The sequence below is a fragment of the Enhydra lutris genome, unplaced genomic scaffold (genome assembly GCF_002288905.1).
Source record: "Enhydra lutris kenyoni isolate GAN:26980312 unplaced genomic scaffold, ASM228890v2 scaffoldscaffold6, whole genome shotgun sequence".
Classification (NCBI taxonomy): Eukaryota; Metazoa; Chordata; class Mammalia; order Carnivora; family Mustelidae; genus Enhydra; species Enhydra lutris.
Window position 1 is genome coordinate 7,602,392 of NW_019154090.1, and position 19,454 is coordinate 7,621,845.

General features: G+C 42.1%; 1 protein-coding gene across 1 annotated transcript in view; it reads right to left on the reverse strand.

Annotated features, from left to right (window-relative positions):
* Positions 1-13,096, reverse strand: part of LOC111141588 (docking protein 5) — a 154,805-nt gene extending 141,709 nt beyond the window's left edge. The window contains exon 1 of the mRNA XM_022494253.1: positions 12,698-13,096. Coding sequence (XP_022349961.1) covers positions 12,698-12,763 — 66 coding nt within the window. The 5' untranslated portion in view covers positions 12,764-13,096. The remainder of the gene's footprint in view (positions 1-12,697) is intronic.
* Between the last annotated feature and the right edge of the window lie 6,358 nt (positions 13,097-19,454).

Below are 19,454 nucleotides of genomic sequence, written 5' to 3' on the forward strand. Positions count from 1 at the left end.
GTGAGGGTTATTGTCTACTTCATAATTTAATATGCCAAATGTTGTTTCAGAGTTTCATTTGTACCTAAATGTTGGCTGAGGTCCTACTGTGTGCCCAGACACTACTTGAGCCATGGAGAATTCTGCCGTTAACAAAACTGATGATTTTATCTTCTTGATGTTTAGAGGTAAGTAGGGAAAAAATGAGACATAAAGAAATGAGTAATCTAACAGATCATTACAGTCGTGAGGAATGTGATTCTGGATGAAACAAAAAGGATATGAGACCGAAAATACTGGGGGGGGGGGGGGAACACACCCGCAACCGGATGGTCAACCGTTCCCTGGGGAGGTGACTTCTAAGCTGATGACTGAAGTGAGGGCCAGCCACTCGGGGAAGGGCATTATAGATGGAAGGAAGCAGTAAGAGCACAAGACTTACATGACAAAGAGGAAGAAGAAAAGAGAAGATGTTCCGCCTGGGTGGCTCAGTCAGGGAAGCCTCCAACTCTTGGTTTCAGCTCAGGTCCTGATCTCAGGATGCTGGGATGGAGCCCTGCATCGGGCTCTGCGCTCAGTGGGAGTGAGCTTGTCTCCCCCTCTCTCTGTCCCCTCCCCCTGCTCGCGCTCTCTCTCTAAAATAAAATAAATAAATCTTAAAAAAAAAAAAGATGAAGAGAAGTTCAAGATACCGCACTAAGCAAGGACTTGTGGTTCTTAATATCTAGGATATTAATATTCCACATAAATGGATTATTCAGAAATTGCATCTAGCTATCTCATCCCGCCTCCCAGCCAGACCCACTTGAAGCATCTTATAGGTTAATACGACCAGGTTAATAAAGACACCAGCTGCATTAATTAATATATACAGGCTGTATTAGTCAATATTTATTTATTTGATTCAGTAAACATCTTGTTACCCAATAGATACTGATCAAATTTTTAATTTTATAGTTCTATTTTTAGAATAAAAATTAAAAACAGTCACTGTAAACATATGATTTACTGTATCTTCTACATGAAAGATTTCTGCATAGCCTTTCCCACGAAGGTGCTTTTCTAATAAAGCAAATCCTTGCTTCCTTACTAAATCCTAGTAATAACTAAAGTTGAATGTTACCCTAAAAGAAAAAAAGATGACAAAATTGAAAAGATTCTAATTATAAAACTGCCAAGAACTCAACCTCAGACTGGAGAAAATCCGTACACAAATGGCTCCGTCTTTCACCCGCTGGATTAGCAAAACCTCGGAAAAGCTCTCAAAGCATACTTTTGCAAGATGAGAAGAACCAGGCATTCTCATAGATGGCAAGGCAACTTTGATAAAACTTTATGTGTAAATACACTTTAGACACTGAGTCCCACTTCTAGGAATTCATCTACTAGTATGCTCACCACTGGGTGGGAGGAGGGGTCATCTGTGGCACTGCTTGTCACAGGGAAGAAAAAGAATTACTCAACTATTCCACAACGACTGGCAGCTAGGACTCAAACTTGGGCTCTGCTGTATACCAGCTATGTGACTTGGACAAAAACTTACCCTCTCAGGCACTCAGTCTTGTGATCTGTAAAATGGGCACAAAACACCTTCTTCATGCCCATCTTTAATAACAGATAAAAGGGAGAAAGAAGAATGAGTAATTAAATAAATTGACAGAATTTATTTATACACTGGAACCCTAATAATTGAAAAGCATGATATATCACTGAATAAGAAGCCCACAGCACAGAAGAGTATGTAATTATATATCGCACATATGCACATACAAAACTAGCTATACATAGACTATTTTGGAATATTCACAGTGATTGCTTCTGGGAACTAGATTTCTGGGAACAAAGTTCAAAGGAAATATTATTGTTCAATGTACAAACTTTGAACTTTCTAATCTGAATCCAATATACATATTGCCTACCACAAGAAGAAACCAAGATTTAATTTTAAGGGGGTCAGTCTAAACCTCCAGCATTAATTGCTATATTCCCGGATACTGACTTTGCAGGTTACATACCAACCGCAATTATGAGAAATTCTAGAACATTATGCCACTCCAGCACAAAATCTACAACAAAATTAAGTGGGATATAATGTGAATATCTCATTCTACTATTCTGATCTGTAGCAAAATCACTCATTCATTTGGTCAGCAAATATTGAACATTTACTATGGGCAGAGAGCTGAGGATACAGAGTGAACTAGGTAGCTAAGGTCTTTGGCCTCCTAAAACTTAAACCCTAGTAGGAGAAGAAATAACCTACAAAAATATTATGAAGAAAAGTATCTGGCGCAAAAGTTAAGAAAATCTTTAAAAACCTTTTCATACTCTTCAATTAGAAGGATGCTCTAGAGGGATGTGAGAAAAAGACATTTTAGATGCGGTGGTCCTGGCAGGTTGTTCTGAGGCAGGAATTATAAAGTTAAAATCTGGAGACCAAGAGAGAGCCGTGCAGGAGAAATTCAGAGAAAAGAGGAGCCATTAATGGAGATCTGTTCAAACCGATGAAGACCTCTCAGGGCAAACTCCCCAGGAAATGTTCCTTTCAAACTTCACTTCACACCACATTTTCCATCTGAATTCATGGATGTTGAGAACTAGCCCAGTTTCGTAACATCTGGATCTGGGGTCAATGTTGGTATAATACAACTTGGGCTTAAAAAGTGGTTCTTTTGCAGATTAGCCCACGAAATGGAAACCTGAAGTAAAGAAATTGTTCATATGAAGAGTCAGTTTTCCTAGGGGATTCAGAGAGGTATGATTTCTTGAAGGTTTTTAAAATAAAGTTCTTTTATTGAGTGGTTTTAAGATAATAAAATGCATTTTAAGGCTTTAATTGCTTTCCTAAATAGTGAAACTTGTATTAAGGAAAAGCTCTGAACTTAAACCAGGGCTTTAATTTGAGTTAGCCCATTCATAAGATAGACTTACTTTTCTTTCTGTTAACCACTAAAGTATTCACTGTAAACATTAGTGAAGAAAAGACAAAATAAAGGTTTAGGCAAATTTGAGATAAATTTGTGGAGGTTTTTAGGGTGAGAAGGAACATATACATTATGGTGATATCAGATGGAATTTTTAAAAGAGGATGTGTTGAGTACCTGGGATATTTTTTCTTAGGAACCAATTTTTTAAGTATTTGTATCGAATCAAGCAATATGGTCAGTATAAGCTTTACATATAAGGGTTGAGGAACCTACTTAAGAAGAGAAGTATAATCGTCATTGAGTCTCCCAAGCTCAGTCATGCATAGGCCAACATTTGGATTTGTGCCATACTGAGTTCCACCACCTACCTTCATACTTTTTTTTAAGATTGTCTTTATTTATTTGACAGCGAGAGAGAGAGAGAGAGAGAGATCGAACACAAGCAGGGGGAGCAGCAGGCAGAGGGAGAGGAAGAAGCAGACTCCCTGTTGAGCAGGGAGCCCAATGTGGGACTCAATCCCAGGACCCTGAGATCATGATCTGAGCCAAAGGCAGAAGTTTAACCAATTGAACCACCCAGGAGCCCTTACCTTCCTAATTTTTGCTACTCTGTGGTATGCTTGCACTATGAGTTAGCGATCCATTAAACAACTTTACTTTTTAAATTAAATAAGCTTATTTAAGGAGGAAGCTACACATTTTTATCTTAAATGGAAAACCAATATCCCTTGAAGGTAAATGTAAAATTTAATGCAATATGAAGTTAATGAATACAATAAAACATAAGACTGTTACCCGAAGCCTCTGCAGCTAAGTACGGTGTTCTCCCTATTAAAAGGCCTTCAGGGAGTGCCTGGCTGGCTCAGTTGGTAGAGCATGCAACTCTTGATCTGAGGGTTGTAAGTTCGAGCCCCATGCTGGGTACAGAGATTGTGTAAAATAAAATCTTTTAAAAATAAAAACAAAATAAAATAAATAAAATTTTAAAAGTAAAAGGACTTCAAGGCATCTGTTCTTTCAGACAAGTTAATTAAGAAATAACATTTTTCTTATCTTGTGATTTGATGTTACTGACTGCCCTAATAATTACTTTCTCTCAAGATATACAATTCCCAGGTTTGAGGGCCACTATTAGAGTAGGTAGGCAAAAAATACTGTGATCAGTCTTTGAATCAAAGGTATGGGCCAATTCTATATTTTCTAACACAGTGTTTCAGGAGTGACTCCAAAATGAGTCCAATATTACTAAAGTTAACAGCAAGAGGAAAGCTAAATGCTTTCTGATTTTCATTACCAACACCGTGACACTTCTGCTGAGATGAGTGAATTTATTTTTACCAGCTTACTGTTCTTATAGACAATGAACAACAAATATCACCTCAATCTTTCAATAATAAAAAAATAAAAATCAACATTATCACCATTCATTAAGTTCCTATGAGTCAGGTGCAGGATTAAGAGTTTGATATACTTATCTTTTGTGAGAAGTATATTACTATCCTCATTTTTGTACATGATGAAGCAAAATTTCAGAAAGAATAAGCAATTTTCTCAAGGCCATAGAATCAGTAAGTGGCCAAGCTGAGATCCAAGCAAAAGTGTCAGTTTCAAATGTACGCTATTTCCACCATGGAAAGAAATAATGCATCAATTCAGTTATGAAAGTCAGAAAGGAAGAAAGAAAAGAAAAAAAGGAGAAAGGGAGGGAGGAAGCATGTCTCAGCAATATCTGCGGTAGTTACAGTCAAAATTATTCTAAATTCCATATCAAAAGGCAAAGGAATGACAATACCTAAAATAATTTTGAGAAAGAGAAAATAAAGTGGGAAGAATTAGTCTACCCTGTTTCAAGATTATTGTATAGCTATACATATAGACATATACAGACATACTGCTACATATATATGGGCATACAAAGCAATGGAACAGAATAAATGACTTAAGAATAAAAACACATAAATATGCTCAATGAAGAAAAGACTTTTCCACAAAGCATGCTGCAACAATTGGCCATCCATAGGCAAAAAATGAATCTACACTTAAATGTGCAACTTACACAAAAATTAACTCAAAATGGATCATGGGTTTGAATGTAAAAGGTAATACTCTAAAAAAAAAATTTTTTTTTTCTAGAAAAAAATCATTGGGGATCTTGAGCTGGGCAAAGTGTTAGTACCAAAAGCATGATCCACAAAAGCAAGAAAGGAATAAACTGGATTTCATCACAATTAAAAACCTTTGTTCTGTGAAAGACTTTGTTGAGAAGGTAGGAAAGACAAGCTACCTACTGAGTGGAAACATTTAAGAACCACAGGTCTGAAAGGATTGATACCTAGAATATATAAAGAACATTCAAACTCAACAGTCAAAAAAACAAACAACCCAATTAGAAAATGGGCAAAAGACATGAACATTTTATCAAAATGTATATCCAGTTGGCAAATAAGACATGAAAAGCAGCTCAAGGTTACTACCCATTACAAAAATGTAAATCAAAGCCACAATGAGCTATCACCACACATATATCAGAATGTCTAAAATAAAAAATAGTAGGGACACCAAAACCCAGTGACAACATGAAATGGTGGCAGGAACACAGAGAAACCGGATTCTATGTTGCTGGTGTGAACATAAAACAGTACAAATACTATGAAAAGCAGTTGGGCAGTTACTTTAAAAAATTAGACATGCAAATACCAATACCACCGAACAGTGGCACTCCTGGGCATTTATCTAGAAGGTATGTAAACCTATATTCCTACAAAGATCTGTATACCAACATTTATATCAGCTTTTTCTGTAACAGCCCCAAAATGGAAACCACCCTAAATGTCCTTCAGCAGATGAATGGCTAAGCAAACTATGGTCCATCCATTCCATGGGACATGAAGGAATGAACCACGATACCCAAAACAATCACAACAATTCCAGAGAATCATGCTGAGTAAGAAAAAAGGAAAAAAGAAAACCCAAATCTCAAAAGGTTACACGCCATATGATTCCATTTGTATAATATTCTCAAGATGATAAAATTATAGAAACGGAAAACAGATTAGTGGTTGTCAAGGCTTTAGGGCTGTGGGAGGGGGAGCAGTAGGGGAAGCTATAAAAAAAACAAGAAGGACCTTGTGGTGAGGGAATGTTCTTTCTCTTGATTGTACCAATGTCAGTATCTTGGTTGTAATACTATAGTATATACTTGAAGAATATTGCCATTGGGAGGAACTGGGTATGAGAGATCTTTCTGCATTATTTCTTACAATTGCATGTGACTCTACCATCATCGAAAAATAAAAATTAAAAAAACATTTAAAAAATGAGACAGTGGTTCTTAATCTTTTGAAGTTGTAGGGGGTGGGAGGTGAGAGGCCTGGGGGCAGGGTGGTCTGGACATCACCAGGAATCTGATAAAAGCTATAAAGCGTCACTCCAGAATGTTCACCTGCATTCTATCCCCAGAACCTACTTAAAGGACTCCACACAAGAGCATAATACACACACGCTAACATTTATGTTCTCTGGGAACCAGGGCGTGAAGAAAGACACAGAACACTAGTAAAATAAAGAAAGCCCCCCTACTGCTTGGCAAAGATCAGCTTCCAGATACTTACTCAAAATTTAGCCATCTGCATCCTAGAAAGAAGCTATTTTAAAACTTCAACATTCACACATATCTGTGGCATTTCTAAACTCACAATTTCATTTTGAGTTTCAAAGGAACAGAGGTTGCAGGAAGGAGGCACCATAATCTCTTCCCGGCTTAGACTCTCCAAAGGCTTAATTTCCACCCAACTGGAATCAAATTCCTGGAGTTAAGAGGAAAATCAAATTTGACCTTCCTCATTTCACAAAAACAGAACAGGGCGGTTTCTGCAGAGATCTTTGCACTTCAATATTGTATCTATTACTCAGACTAATTCATCCTTAAGTACAGTGAATATATTAATCTCATGTTAACAATACAAGACCAATAACAGACCATCAGTCCCTTGAGGGCAGTGACCGGACCTGTCTTATTTAAGGTGGTTTACCCTGATCTGGTACTAGTATGCACTCCATAAATATCTGATGAACGATAAAACAAATGAAAGCAAATACAGCCCAAATGAAAAACTAAATTCTTAAAATACCCAAGATCATGATTTCTCATAAAAATTACAAAGCTGCTTAAGAAATAAATACTTCTAGTCAATGAATATAGCTAAAAAAATATAGCAGATGTGGGGCAAAATATGGCAGACGTGGGGACAATCATGCCATCAGTAATCTCGTTTATGTCTACACATGAAGTCACTAAATCGGCCATTCTTTGCTTAAGTCAGTTTGGGTGAGGATGATGAAAGGCTGGACTTTATGCACCATTAATCATAACATCCACACAGACCATCATGTAAAGATGACACAAATACCAGCTGCAAAGCACTTCTGACACAGGAATAGGAGAAGTTGATTCACATGGGGCCAAGACGCTGAGTGGTCTGGACATAGGCCAGTGTATTCAGTCTAGGTGATCATGAATTTCACCACTACAAAGTTATCCCCAAAGCCTCTTTTTCTTGAGGATGAAAAACAGTGCTCCATGTAGCTTCCTGAATGGTTGAATTTCGATGTTACGACTATAACTTTGTCATTAAAACGGTGGGTCATCTGTGGATCATCTATAGATCCCAAAGCCCTAAAGGGAATATTGTAGCTGCTTTGTCATACTGGGTCTGGTCAAACAAGGAAGCAAAGGAGTGAGAAAATATTTCTGCCTAAACTCTGGCCATTAACTAACCCGTTTTTCAAATCCATTCTCTAGCACCCAAGAGAAAGACCCCTAAATTAGCAGAAATCCCCCCTAGTCTGATGAGCTCATTCAAACTGAAGTTTCATGGAGATGAGTTTCTTTGTCTCTGATGATCTTTTCCATGTATCCAAGGATCATGAAAAATCTTACAAAGGCAAATATTCCTTCTATACCTAGCATCGCTGTCAAGCAATATTTGTGCTTATCCATTAATTACTGCACATGTATTAAGTCTGTTTTCCCAATTAAACAGCAAGTTCTTTAAGGATGAGAGTTATTCCAGAAGAAGCAGTAAATAAACGTAATAACCACCTAAGCCTCATCATCCCTAACAGCCGTGGTAGTGAGAAAGGGCAGTAATAAACATGAATTAGGTTTCCGTTGTGTCAAGCATTGTGTGGAGCCCTTTATGAGGACCGACTATAAGGTTGGTACTATGAGTCTCCCTAGTTTTACAGAAGACTGACGCTTACAAATATTAAGGAACTCACCAAAAATCCATATAACCCGTCGCTGACCTGGGATTTTAACAGCCTCAGGTCAGAGTATATGCTCTTAAACCAGTTCACAGTGATTCATTCATTCATTCATTCATTCATTCAAGAAATCTTCATCAAGAAGACTGTTGATGTAGTGCTGGGCATGATTTCAGCACTGGCATTCAGCTATAGTTAAAAGATAGAGAAGTCACAGCCCCGCAGAGCCTCATGTGCTCTTTGAGGGATACAGGCAATCAACATGTAAAATAAAGTCCAGTATGTGAGGGGGTGATAAGTCTAGAGAGAAGAAATGGAAGGGATATGGGGGAAGAGAAACAGAAAAAGATATGGGGGAGGAGGAGGCAAGAAATAAAATTAAGTATCTGGAAGGCCTCAGGGAGCAGGTGGCATTTGAGGCAAGACTGAAGGGGATGAAGGAGCCAGCTGGGAAGAGATATGGGGGGAACAGCATTCCACCCAGAGGTAACAGCAAGAGAAAAGGTTCTGAATCAGCAAAGGGCCTCTGAGCCCATCTAAGTCTTTTCCCCTGAATTGCATGGAAAGGCATTGTTGGTTTGAAGAGCCAGGGGAACAAGTGAGGAGATTTTTATAACATTATAGGAAGGAGATGATGGGGACTTGGACCAGGATGGGAGTGGCAGATAGTATGAAAGACAGATTGTAAATGCATTTTCAAAAACACAGCCCACAGGATCTCGTGCTGGATTGGTTGTGGGAAGACTGGAAAGAGAAGACAGAAGTGCAACACAGGTTTGCTTGCTATTCGTTTGCTTGCCTGGTTCATTTTAACCAGGACAACTAAAATGCAGGGACCTCTAGTGGCGGAGATGCAGACTCCAGGAGAAGGTGGCTTGGAGGAAACAAACGAGTGTTTGGATGCATTAAGTATGAAACTCTTAAATGTCCAGGTGGGAAAGGCAGGCTAGACAGAAGAGGCCCTTGGTGTACAGACACATCAACATGTGATTTAAAGGCGAGTAATCGAGAGACTGCATGTAGATGAGGTGAACAGGTCTGAGTTTAAACTCAGAAGCATGCAATTATTGATTGGAAATTCTCTCTGTTGCAAAGTAAGAAACCAAGTGAGGCCAGTTATAGGACACCAGTTATAGGACACCAACTCAGTCAGGTTAATGACGTGCAAATCGCCTGATTCACCATGCCTCTAAGAATGCATTCTTGGTGCCTTCTGTGGATTCACCAGATAATTGTAGACAATTGCTCCCTTCCCCCTTCCCAGAGCCCCCTAAATTGTGGCACAGACATTGTTGAGCAAACCCTGCATCCAGGACACAGCTCGAGACCTCCATGAACCAATGGAGATTAGGCTGGAGAATGCAGATGTAAAGACACGGAGACTTTTGCGTTAAAGGAGTTGAATTTCATTAAGCCTTTTGATGTTTACAGAAAAAAGTCTGTATGTAAAATGACTGCTTAATCAACTTAAACTGTATAGGATCCCAACTAAACGTGACCATTTATCTTTCATTCATGTGAATGGAGATAGTCTTAAAATGTCTCGTGTCCCACTGTAAAATCACTGAAATGTACAGAATTTGTAAAAACTTCACTCAAGGAAAACATCCAGATCTGAAAAACCATTTATACCATTGGACACTTCTGGACATAAAGAGATTTATAATCCCCATATCCTTCCGCCAATCCGAACTCACCTTTGATTTCATCAAATAACACAGTGAGAATCAATGCTACGCATTCATTACATTCTCACAGATATGATCTTAGTCAATACTTCCAACATCATGAAATAGTGTTCACTGTACAGATTAGGAGACTGAGGCCGAGAGAGGTCAAGGTCACGGAGTTCATGAGTAATAGAAGCAGAAATGGCTCTTTCTTCCTTTTCCAAGTCTGAGGGAACATTCCTTGGCACAACAGCTGCTTACCATGAAAGGTTGTTTTCTTGTTTAATTATAAACCCTCCCAAACATGGTTCTAATCCACAGATATTTGTCCGATTCCATTAATAAAATGACTATGTCATAGTAGTTCCTCAAGAGGCTTATGAACGGCAAAGTCACACATCACCCTGTAGTCCAACGAGCATGTATGCGTGCCTGCTTTGAACTAGAAGTGATGCCCCAGCGCTGGCTGAGATTTACACAAGACACATGCTGTTCCAGGCTCTATGAACACTGGATTAATACCACTGACATTCCTCACTTTGGACAAAGGGTCCATACCGTTCCCTGAAGCCTTCTTCCTCATTACTTGGGACCTCCATGAAAACTTCAGTTTGTAGTGTTTTCTGACAACTGTGTGATCAGCCTCTTTCATTTTATAAATCAATTACATCATAAGAAGACTTTTTAAAAAATAAACTGGTATTAATAAATTATTAATAAGTACAATCAGATTTTGTTGATTACATCTTTGACCTTTCTCTCCATGAACAATAAGCATCATTCCGTAGATACTCAAATCTACTTGAGTAGTAACACAGACAAGATGAAGAAATCCTGAGAGAGGAGACTGCTTGCTGGCATCCAATATACAGTATGTACAATATAAGATGAGTACAAACTAAATTGTATTTCCTTTACTTCTGCTTCAAATATCTGTCTGTAAACACTGGCACAATATTTATAGAACCATATTATGTCAGCTGTAATAATATAGAAAAATAATCTCAATTACCATAAACTAGGAAGTTAGGATAACCAGTCTTTCAAATAAATCACCACGCGTCACAATTTGGCATACACCCTGATCCTTATGAATAATTCACATTTTGTGCATTAATAATGCATGTCTTCCTCCTATTGGAATGCTCCCTAACACAGAATGGATGTCTCTTATCAATTTCCTCAACTGACGTGATGGAGTAAATCTAAAATTAGAATGGTGTTTTTAGTGCTCCCTTTAAAAGGGTAACAATTCAGCTGGCCCTTAAGGTTATCATAAACATAAAACTCCTATTATTTCTTGCCCTTTGCATGAGTCACTAAGTTAAGCAAGTACCCTAACAGTAGTTGCTCCTGCTGATGAGAATATGTGCATGGCAGAAAAGATCAAAGAAACCTGCACAGGGCTGATAGGGACTGGTAAATTCTGTTACATTTCTTCCTAATTATGTATGTATATATTCACAATAGCACGGGACATAATTGCTGAAACATGGTAACCAGCAGGGCAAAAAAGCAAGCAAGCAAGCAAAGGGTCAAAACAAATCAGGCAAGAGTTTCTAATAATTACAGATGTTTCCTCTCATCCTCCCTCGCTGGTTAGCACTTTGAAATTTCTTTTCAATTTTCAGTAAAATTATCTAACACATAAGAAAGTACAAAAACCAAGGCACAGAAAGGTGCTAATGACATGTATTTGTGGGGAAAGACATTCAGTTTATCACTGTAATATACTCCCAGTGTGGCCACTGAACATCATTGGGGATATGATTTCAGACGTTACTAAACTTTCTGCCCCCCAATGCCAGCATCCAAACACACCCAATAAACAAACAAACAAACAAAAAAACAGCAACAATATTTGACACAAGGCAAAGGGAAATGATATAGGTTGGAATCTGGGGAGAAAAAAAATCATTCCAGTATCCTCCCCGTCTCTGGAGAATTCTTTCCTCATCACTCAATCTCAAAGAGAAGCAAAATGAGTTCTCTCTGAAGTCCTATCAAGGCAGAGCAAAGGGAATGGGGGCAAAAGAGAAGGAGTTTTAAGAGAGAAGCCATCCCTGTGCCAACCTCTGTCCCCAACAAGTACCCTCAGATGCATTCATTCTTTCTCATAGTCCATATTTAGGGAGAGCCCGCTCTGCACCAGGTGTTATGTTCCACCCCAAAGAATCTTCTAGTGGGCTTCCTGTGTGTATTACAGCAACAGAAGTCCACCACCCCGGATAAGGACCAGAGAAAAATCCGATTCGGGGATCCACCCCGAGCTGTCCTGGCCCGAGGGCCAGCCCACACCGCCTTGGCCAACACCTGGGACAGAGGCGGGTCATCGTCCAGGACCGGACGCCGGAAGAGACCTTCCGCTGGGCAGCAAATTCTCCCTGGGGTCAGAGGGTCACCGACCTAGTTCACAGCGAGAGCGCCTGCCCTCTTTCTCAGCCTCCCATCCATCCCCTGGAAAAGTTAAGTTGGCGGCGAGTGGGAAGAGGGGCACCGGGGGCATCCGGCAGACTCAGCACCCCTAGCCGGCTTTCTGGGCTCCGACTCCCTTGGCTACCGAGAAATATTTATTTCCAGGCGATGGGCTCCAGCGGCTCCTGAAGCCAAACACGCGGCCACCAGCAGAAAGCCAAGTCATCCGAGAGATAAAGATAGATCCATGACATACCGAGACCTGGCCTCGCAGGGGCAGCCGCAGGCGATGTGGATTTCGGCTGAGAAAGCCGCCGCGCAATCCGCCCGCACGCGGCCGCCGACTCTGGGGCCGGCCTCCGGGGATGCTGGCGGAGGATGGAGACAATTGAACGCACGGAGGGAAGCAAAGGGGAGGGGAAAAAAAGGATCGATACTTACCCCCAGGCGTCTGCTCCGGATCCGCACGTACCCTTGCTTCACTATGTCATTAAAATTGGAAGCCATCCTGGACGGCCGGCGACCCCCCTCGCCCAGGCGCCCGCACCCGAAGCGGCTCTGGGGCGGGTTCAGGGCCGGGTCGGGAGCAGACGTGGAGGGAGAAAGTTGACACGGCGAAGCGGCTCCGGCGGCGGCTCGGCGCGGCTCTAGAAGGCGCACATCACTTTGTCTGTCCCCCAAACCCTGAAAGTGGGCGGCCGGCTCGCAGCCACTTCGGGGGAGCGCGGAGCGCGCGGCGCGGCGAGGAGAGGCTGGGGCGCCGCCGTCAGCTGACTCATCCGCCGGCCTGCGGGGAGGAGGAGCGGCGGCTGCTCAGGGCTCCAGCCCTGCCTCTTCCAGGGGCCCGGGAGGAGGGGGGAGGGGAGGAGAGGGGGGAGGGGAGGAGAAGGAGGTAGAGGGAAGCGAAGGAGGACCGCGGAGGGGTGGGGGCCCCCCCAGGAGGAGGGGCCGCGCGGGTCCCAGCGCCCGGCTGCGGCCACCCGCGGGCAGACACCCTTGAGCGCGCCGCACCCCTCCCTGCCTCTCCCGCCCACCTGGCCCGACCCGCTTCCCCTTCCGATCCCTCCCCTCTTCCCGGACCCCGAGCGCGCCCCGGCCCGCCCCCGCACCTCGCGGACAGCCTGCGGAGAGCACGCGCCCTCTCTTCTCGCTCCGGTGTTTGATTTTAGGAGGAGAGGAAATTCCACTTTATCACAGCCACCGCCCACCCCGCCTCTCCAGCCCCATCTCTTACCAGAGAAGGGCTGATTTTCTGTTGTGCGGGTAGCGGTGTTGCCATGGTTTGCCCTGACCTTGGCATAGGCAGGGAGGGATACTGCCCTACCTTAAGCTACAGAAAGAGCTTCCTCCAGTTTCCTTGGCATCCTGGTGATATCATTTGCTACATTTTCCTTGTTTGAGCCTGTCTTTCCCGCCCGAATGTAAGTTTCCCAGGGGCTAACGCTTGGCCTCATTAATATGTGTACCCCCAAAGCCTCGTCCGGAGCGGGTGCTTGATAAATTCTGGTGCCCGGCAAGGCTCTAAGCCGCACGCACGGATTAACTCACTTAAACTCCCCTGCACCCATGAGATACGTCCTCCCTTATGTAAATGCCAGGCCCATATTTATGCCCCAGTAGCCTAGCAATGGCGCTCACCCTCAAAACCATTAAGCGGGGCTGCCTATAGAGTAAGATGAAGAAGGGGAACAGATTTTGGACTCACTGCCTCGACTGCACGACCCTCCTGAAGCATGCTTGGGTTGATACCCACTGACATTCATGGGGCACCAGGCTGCTAGACGGGGTCCTAATCCTGTTAAAGGAATAATGAAATAGGTACTATCACGCACATGTCATAATGAGATCCCTACCGTCGCACACATGGAAACTGAAGCTCCAACAAATTGAGACTTGCCCCAGGTACCGCAGGACAGGGACAGAGGGAAGATGTGTGTGACACCAGCTTGGTCCTATAGCCCTTCTGAAGAGCAGAGGTCATGAGGGAGGCAGCTTTGCTTCCTTCAAGGAAGATCTTTCTAATTTGCCCTATCTGCAAAGGCACAAAGACAGCATCAGAAATAGACAGTTCTTGTTCACAGGAGGGACCAAACCGAGGTTGGGTGACCCCTACTCAGAGCTAGGGAGAAGAAAGTTCATTTATTGAGTGCTGACTACTTTGACCAGATGAAATTTGAAGACCTTTCAACTGTAAGCTTATATAAATCTTTCCTTTCTGGCCAAGAACACTAGCTTTTAGTTACTTTGGTTTGGTAGGTGTCAGATAAAGAAGAGAATCACCCAAGAATGTGTCATAGGAGGACTGAGACTAAGTTGGGACAGTCAAAAGGCAAATACTCTGGGAGGAGAACTCTTTTTATTATCTAATAAATCATTTGCTCTGTCATGGTGTTGTCATTTGCTATAAATGATGTTTTAAGTTTCAATCTCTCACCAAAGAAGGATGAAATGATAAAATCATTGGGTGAGTTCTTTTTGAAGGCTTAGAACTTAAAAAAAATACTGTCCATGGTTGCCACGAAATAGACGTGTTCATGGAAGGTATTTGTCCAACACATCTCTGTACACCAAATCAACAGTATCACAGAAACCAAGAATGAAGGAATGGAGGCATAAGGGCCTAGAGGTGAATGGCTCAAGAAAAAAGAAGTAATTACTGACAAAACCAGAAACTGAGAAATACATCTCATGATAATTAATGTTGAGTATAATCCATATCCATAAATAATTAAGCCAGACATGAGGAAACTAGAATCAAACTAGAAAATATCAAACTGGTTGGGAAAAGACGAGTGATTTTTTTTTTACTGCAAGACGGAACCCAATATATGGTTTTATTTGTTTGTTTTTCGTTAAATCAAACCATTAAATGTCACATGATGGACAGTCACTTGTACTTGTCCAAATCGTGTAATACACAACCATGGCAGAAGAGGAAAAGAGGAATTCAGAGATATACAACATAAGTTGTGCTGATAGACTTGCACAGTGCACAATTCACACCCCTATATGCTGCGAAATGGACATACAGTCACACACAATTCAGTTTCACTAGGGAGAAGGGTGACACACACGCACAAATCATTATTTGGGCCACCTGGGTGGCTCAGTTGGTTAACCATCCTACTCTTGATTTTGGCTCACGTCATAATCTCGGAGTCCTGAGATCAAGCCCCGCATAGGGCTCTGAGCTCAGTGCAGAGTGTGCTTGTCTCCTTATCCCTTTGCCCCTCCCTCTGCGCTCTCTCTCTCTCTCTCTCTCTCTCTCTCTCTCAAAAATAAATAAATAAATAAGTAAATTAGTCATTTTAAAAATCATTATTTCAATCCCTGTTTTTAACTCATTTCCAACACTTCAAGCTTATTTGTTTGTTTGCTCAGCATTGAGACTCCCTTCTGCCAACAGTGGTACTCATACTCATTTTGAGTATACTTAATCCCCTGCTCTCCGTCTAAGCCGGGGGACTAAGAGTTGATTGCATTAAAATGAAGTAAGTGTGAGATCAGAATGAATTACATACAGTAGCACTTTGCTCCTCTTTGGACATCTTGTCGATAAGGAACAAAAGCTTGTCACATTGCAGAGCCAGGAATTAACCCACAGTTCCCCCCACTGCACCATTTTCAAAGTGGGAACCCACTCAAGCCTGACATATGAATGACTCATGCCATCCCTTCTGTATCCCATCCAGCCAATTATTATCATTATTGTTATTATTATAAAACTCTCCAAGACAGAAAATTACGTGCAGAAATCCAGAGGCTTCTGCACTTCTCCAGAATAGATGATGGGCTCCCATGCTTGGCCCAAGGAGGTGTTACTTTCACCAAGTACCACAAAGTACCAAGGCAGAGGCTGAAATGGCACTCGTCCGATGTCTTTACCAAAAATAGCTTGAGCTTTGGCCCCGTCGCCTGCTGCGAGGCCAGAAACAGACAGCCTTTCCTCTGGCAAGGAGAGACCGTGCTAATGAAAATGATTTGGCGATCACCAAGGAGAGAGCTTGTTTGCTGGGCGGCCAGGTCGCTCTCCACCAGCCCTTACCCAGCCAAGGAAGGATGACTTGGAAGATGATACAGAAATCAGCTGAGAGAAAACCTGGAAGCAGGTCTCTTCTGTCTTTCATTGATTCATTGGTTCTGTCCTACCTTCAAAAAATACTGACCAAGCACCTGCTCTGGTCTGTCCACAATAAGCTTACACACACACACACACACAATCTTGTCCCCATGGAGCCTGTAGCCCCAGTTGGAAAGAGAAAAAACAAGCAGATAAACATAACTATCGATGACAGTTTAAAGAACAGAAGTGGTGTGCTCTGTGGGGGGGGGGGGTGGTAATAAACAGCCCTACTTTCAGTAAGAAGGAGTCAGGGAAGGCTTCTCTGAGGAGGTGACATTTAAGCTAAGACATGAAAGATGGGAAGAAGCTATGGGCAACGTTGGGAAAGTGCATTCCAGCTAGAATGAAGAGCCCTTGAGAAAGCCAAATGCAGGAAAGTTATATATAAAAGATTTTATTTATTTACTTATTTGAGAGAGAGAGAGAGAGAGCACACACAGGGGGAGGGGCAGAGGCAGAGGGGAGAATCTCAAGCAGACTCCATGCTGAGCACGGAGCCTGACATAGGACTCGGTCTCAGGACCCTATGATCATGACCTGAGCCAAAACCAAGAGTCAGATGCTTGACTGACTGAGCCACCCAAGCGCCCCAGGAAAGTTGTATTTTTTTTTAAATATTATTCTCTCTGATGAATAAAAAATAGATGGGAAGTGGACTGGACACTGAACTGGAAGTGGTAAGACCAAATAAAAAAATCTACTTCTAAAGACCTGTACCCAAAAATCTTTAAGAAAAGAGAAATGAACCTTCCACTGAAAATATAAACTTATATCAATTGATACAACTGTTTTGAAGCAGAGTGCTATCTATCAGAGATTTTTAAAAACTTTCATAATTGCTTATCCGGTTCTGGAAATGCATCCAAAGGCACAAAGATTTAGTTACAAGAATATTCACAACAGCATTATTTATGATAATATGGATAACTATCTTCATATTATCTACACATATGTTAATATGTCTGCATCTAAACACATGTTTTACATGGAAACAGGTACACACGTGTAAGCAAATTTCTGAAGGAACTGGGATCCACCTGGTATGATCATTTCCCATTAAACTTTGCTTATTGAAAATTTGTTTCTCTAAACCTGAATGGAGTTTCCAGAAGGTCTCTGGCTTTTTTGGCTACTATGAGGTCATAAAGAGTCATCTCAGCCTAGTAGCCATATAACACTGAATATCATTCGATTTAGGTTTTATCCCTTAACCCAGTTCAGGACTGGGAGGGTAGGGCTTGGAGATGGCTCCTTCACTGGTTTTCTGCTCTGCCCCCTCTTCTATGTAGTAACTATAGGCTTCCATGGAGCTCGGGGTGGGGAGGTGGTGTGGAAGGAAAGGAACATTTTGCTTGCTCCAAGTCTTGCCTTGGAGGTGATGCCCTCTGGGCAAAGACATAAAATGTTTGCTCTTTCTGTCAAGGAGCTTTTGTAAGTTCCTTAGAGATGCACCCGCTAAGAACTCTATCTCCAATGCCCTTCTCAGACGGGCTGTGAACACCCCAGTGTCTCAAGTTCCAGGTCCATGCTGGGTTTTTACCCTTGCAGTTGGTTCTCCTGGTGGATTTATGCTAAGACGAGCCCTACCTGGTCAAAGGAAAAACTCTATTCAGTATCGTCCATGCCAGTGAATGGTCGGTTCACTCCCAGGGCGGCCACTGCTCTTAGCTCTGCCTCAAGGCAAGTCAACCAGCTGACCCCAGGCTTCCACCTTTAAAATATTAAGGATTGGGTCTACCACCAGTCCTTGTGTCCTCTATGCTTCTAGAGACTCATGTCTAGTGATCAAGAGTGATCCACCTGAAAATTACTCCCCTGCTATAGAGTAAGGGGAGAGATCTTCCCTCCTTGTCTCATGGGGAGAAGAAAACCAACTCTCTGCCAAAGAACCTTCCTTCTTTAAACCCTTGAATCGCAATGGCTTATTTCACTGGGGGTGCATGGTCAATGAATGCAGACAAAATGGTTTGCTGCTGCTCTTTTTGCAATTTCTGCACAAAGGGTCCAATACTTGGCTTCAGAAACTTTTCTAATCCCCCCCGCCCACTGGGCTTTTGAGGCTTCTGCTGAAACTGAGTCAACAGGAAGAGTCACATTTACCATTCTCTTACAAAGCCATACCAGAGCCATTAGAGTGCACATAAAGGATATTCCCTCTCATTCATTCATCCAGCAACTTTCATCTGAGCCAGGCTCACTAGGCGCTGAGGAGCCAGTGATGCAGACAGGAAAGGACCAGATTGAGCTTGAGGGGCTGGCGAGCCATCAGGAGCACAGACATTTAAAAAATACTCAAATATGTATCAAATTATGCACAGAGGGAAGTTACATGATGCTGTTTGAGGAAGGACAAAGAGACAGGACCTGACCCTTTTGGGAGATGCGGGGGTGGAGAAATTGGAAGCTGGGATAGGAAGGTGAAGGTGTTCTGATCTGAGTGATGGCAGACAGGATGGTGGGGACAAGGACAACAGGGGTCATGTGTCCCAGACAGAAGAACATCTGGAACATCTAGCCCAGAAGGTCTGAGTGACTGGATTTGGAGAATGAAAAGTGGGTATTGGGGAATGAGCCCTGGAAGATAACAGGGTTTTTCAGTGTATTGTAGATGATCTATGAAAGAGGGCCTGGTTTCTAAAAAATGGGTTAAAAATAAAAAATAAAAAAACTAAGGTCGAATATATCTGCACTAAAATAGTAGCGGTAGTTATTTGTTGTGGGAGTATTGGAGATGTCAACTTTCTCCTGTGTCCTTTTTTTTTTTTAAATAAATAAATCCTAAATACAACTTCTAAAAGTAGGATGACTATTCCTGCATGGGTGGACCTCACGTCTTGAGTTTTATAACCAAGGACACAAAAGCAAAACTAATCTTCTAGTGAACTTGATTTAGAATACCAAAAACAAGGAGTCTTGTGATCGTTAGGCTCTCCCAGATATTTGAGTTTCTTTTCTGAGGAGAAGAGCCCTCCCCGCTGTAGGTCAGTGCAGAGCTAATCCAGGAAGATCTAGGCCAACGCATGAAAAAAGACCAAGAGAAGTAAGTAGATGACAAAGATACTCGGCATTTACAGA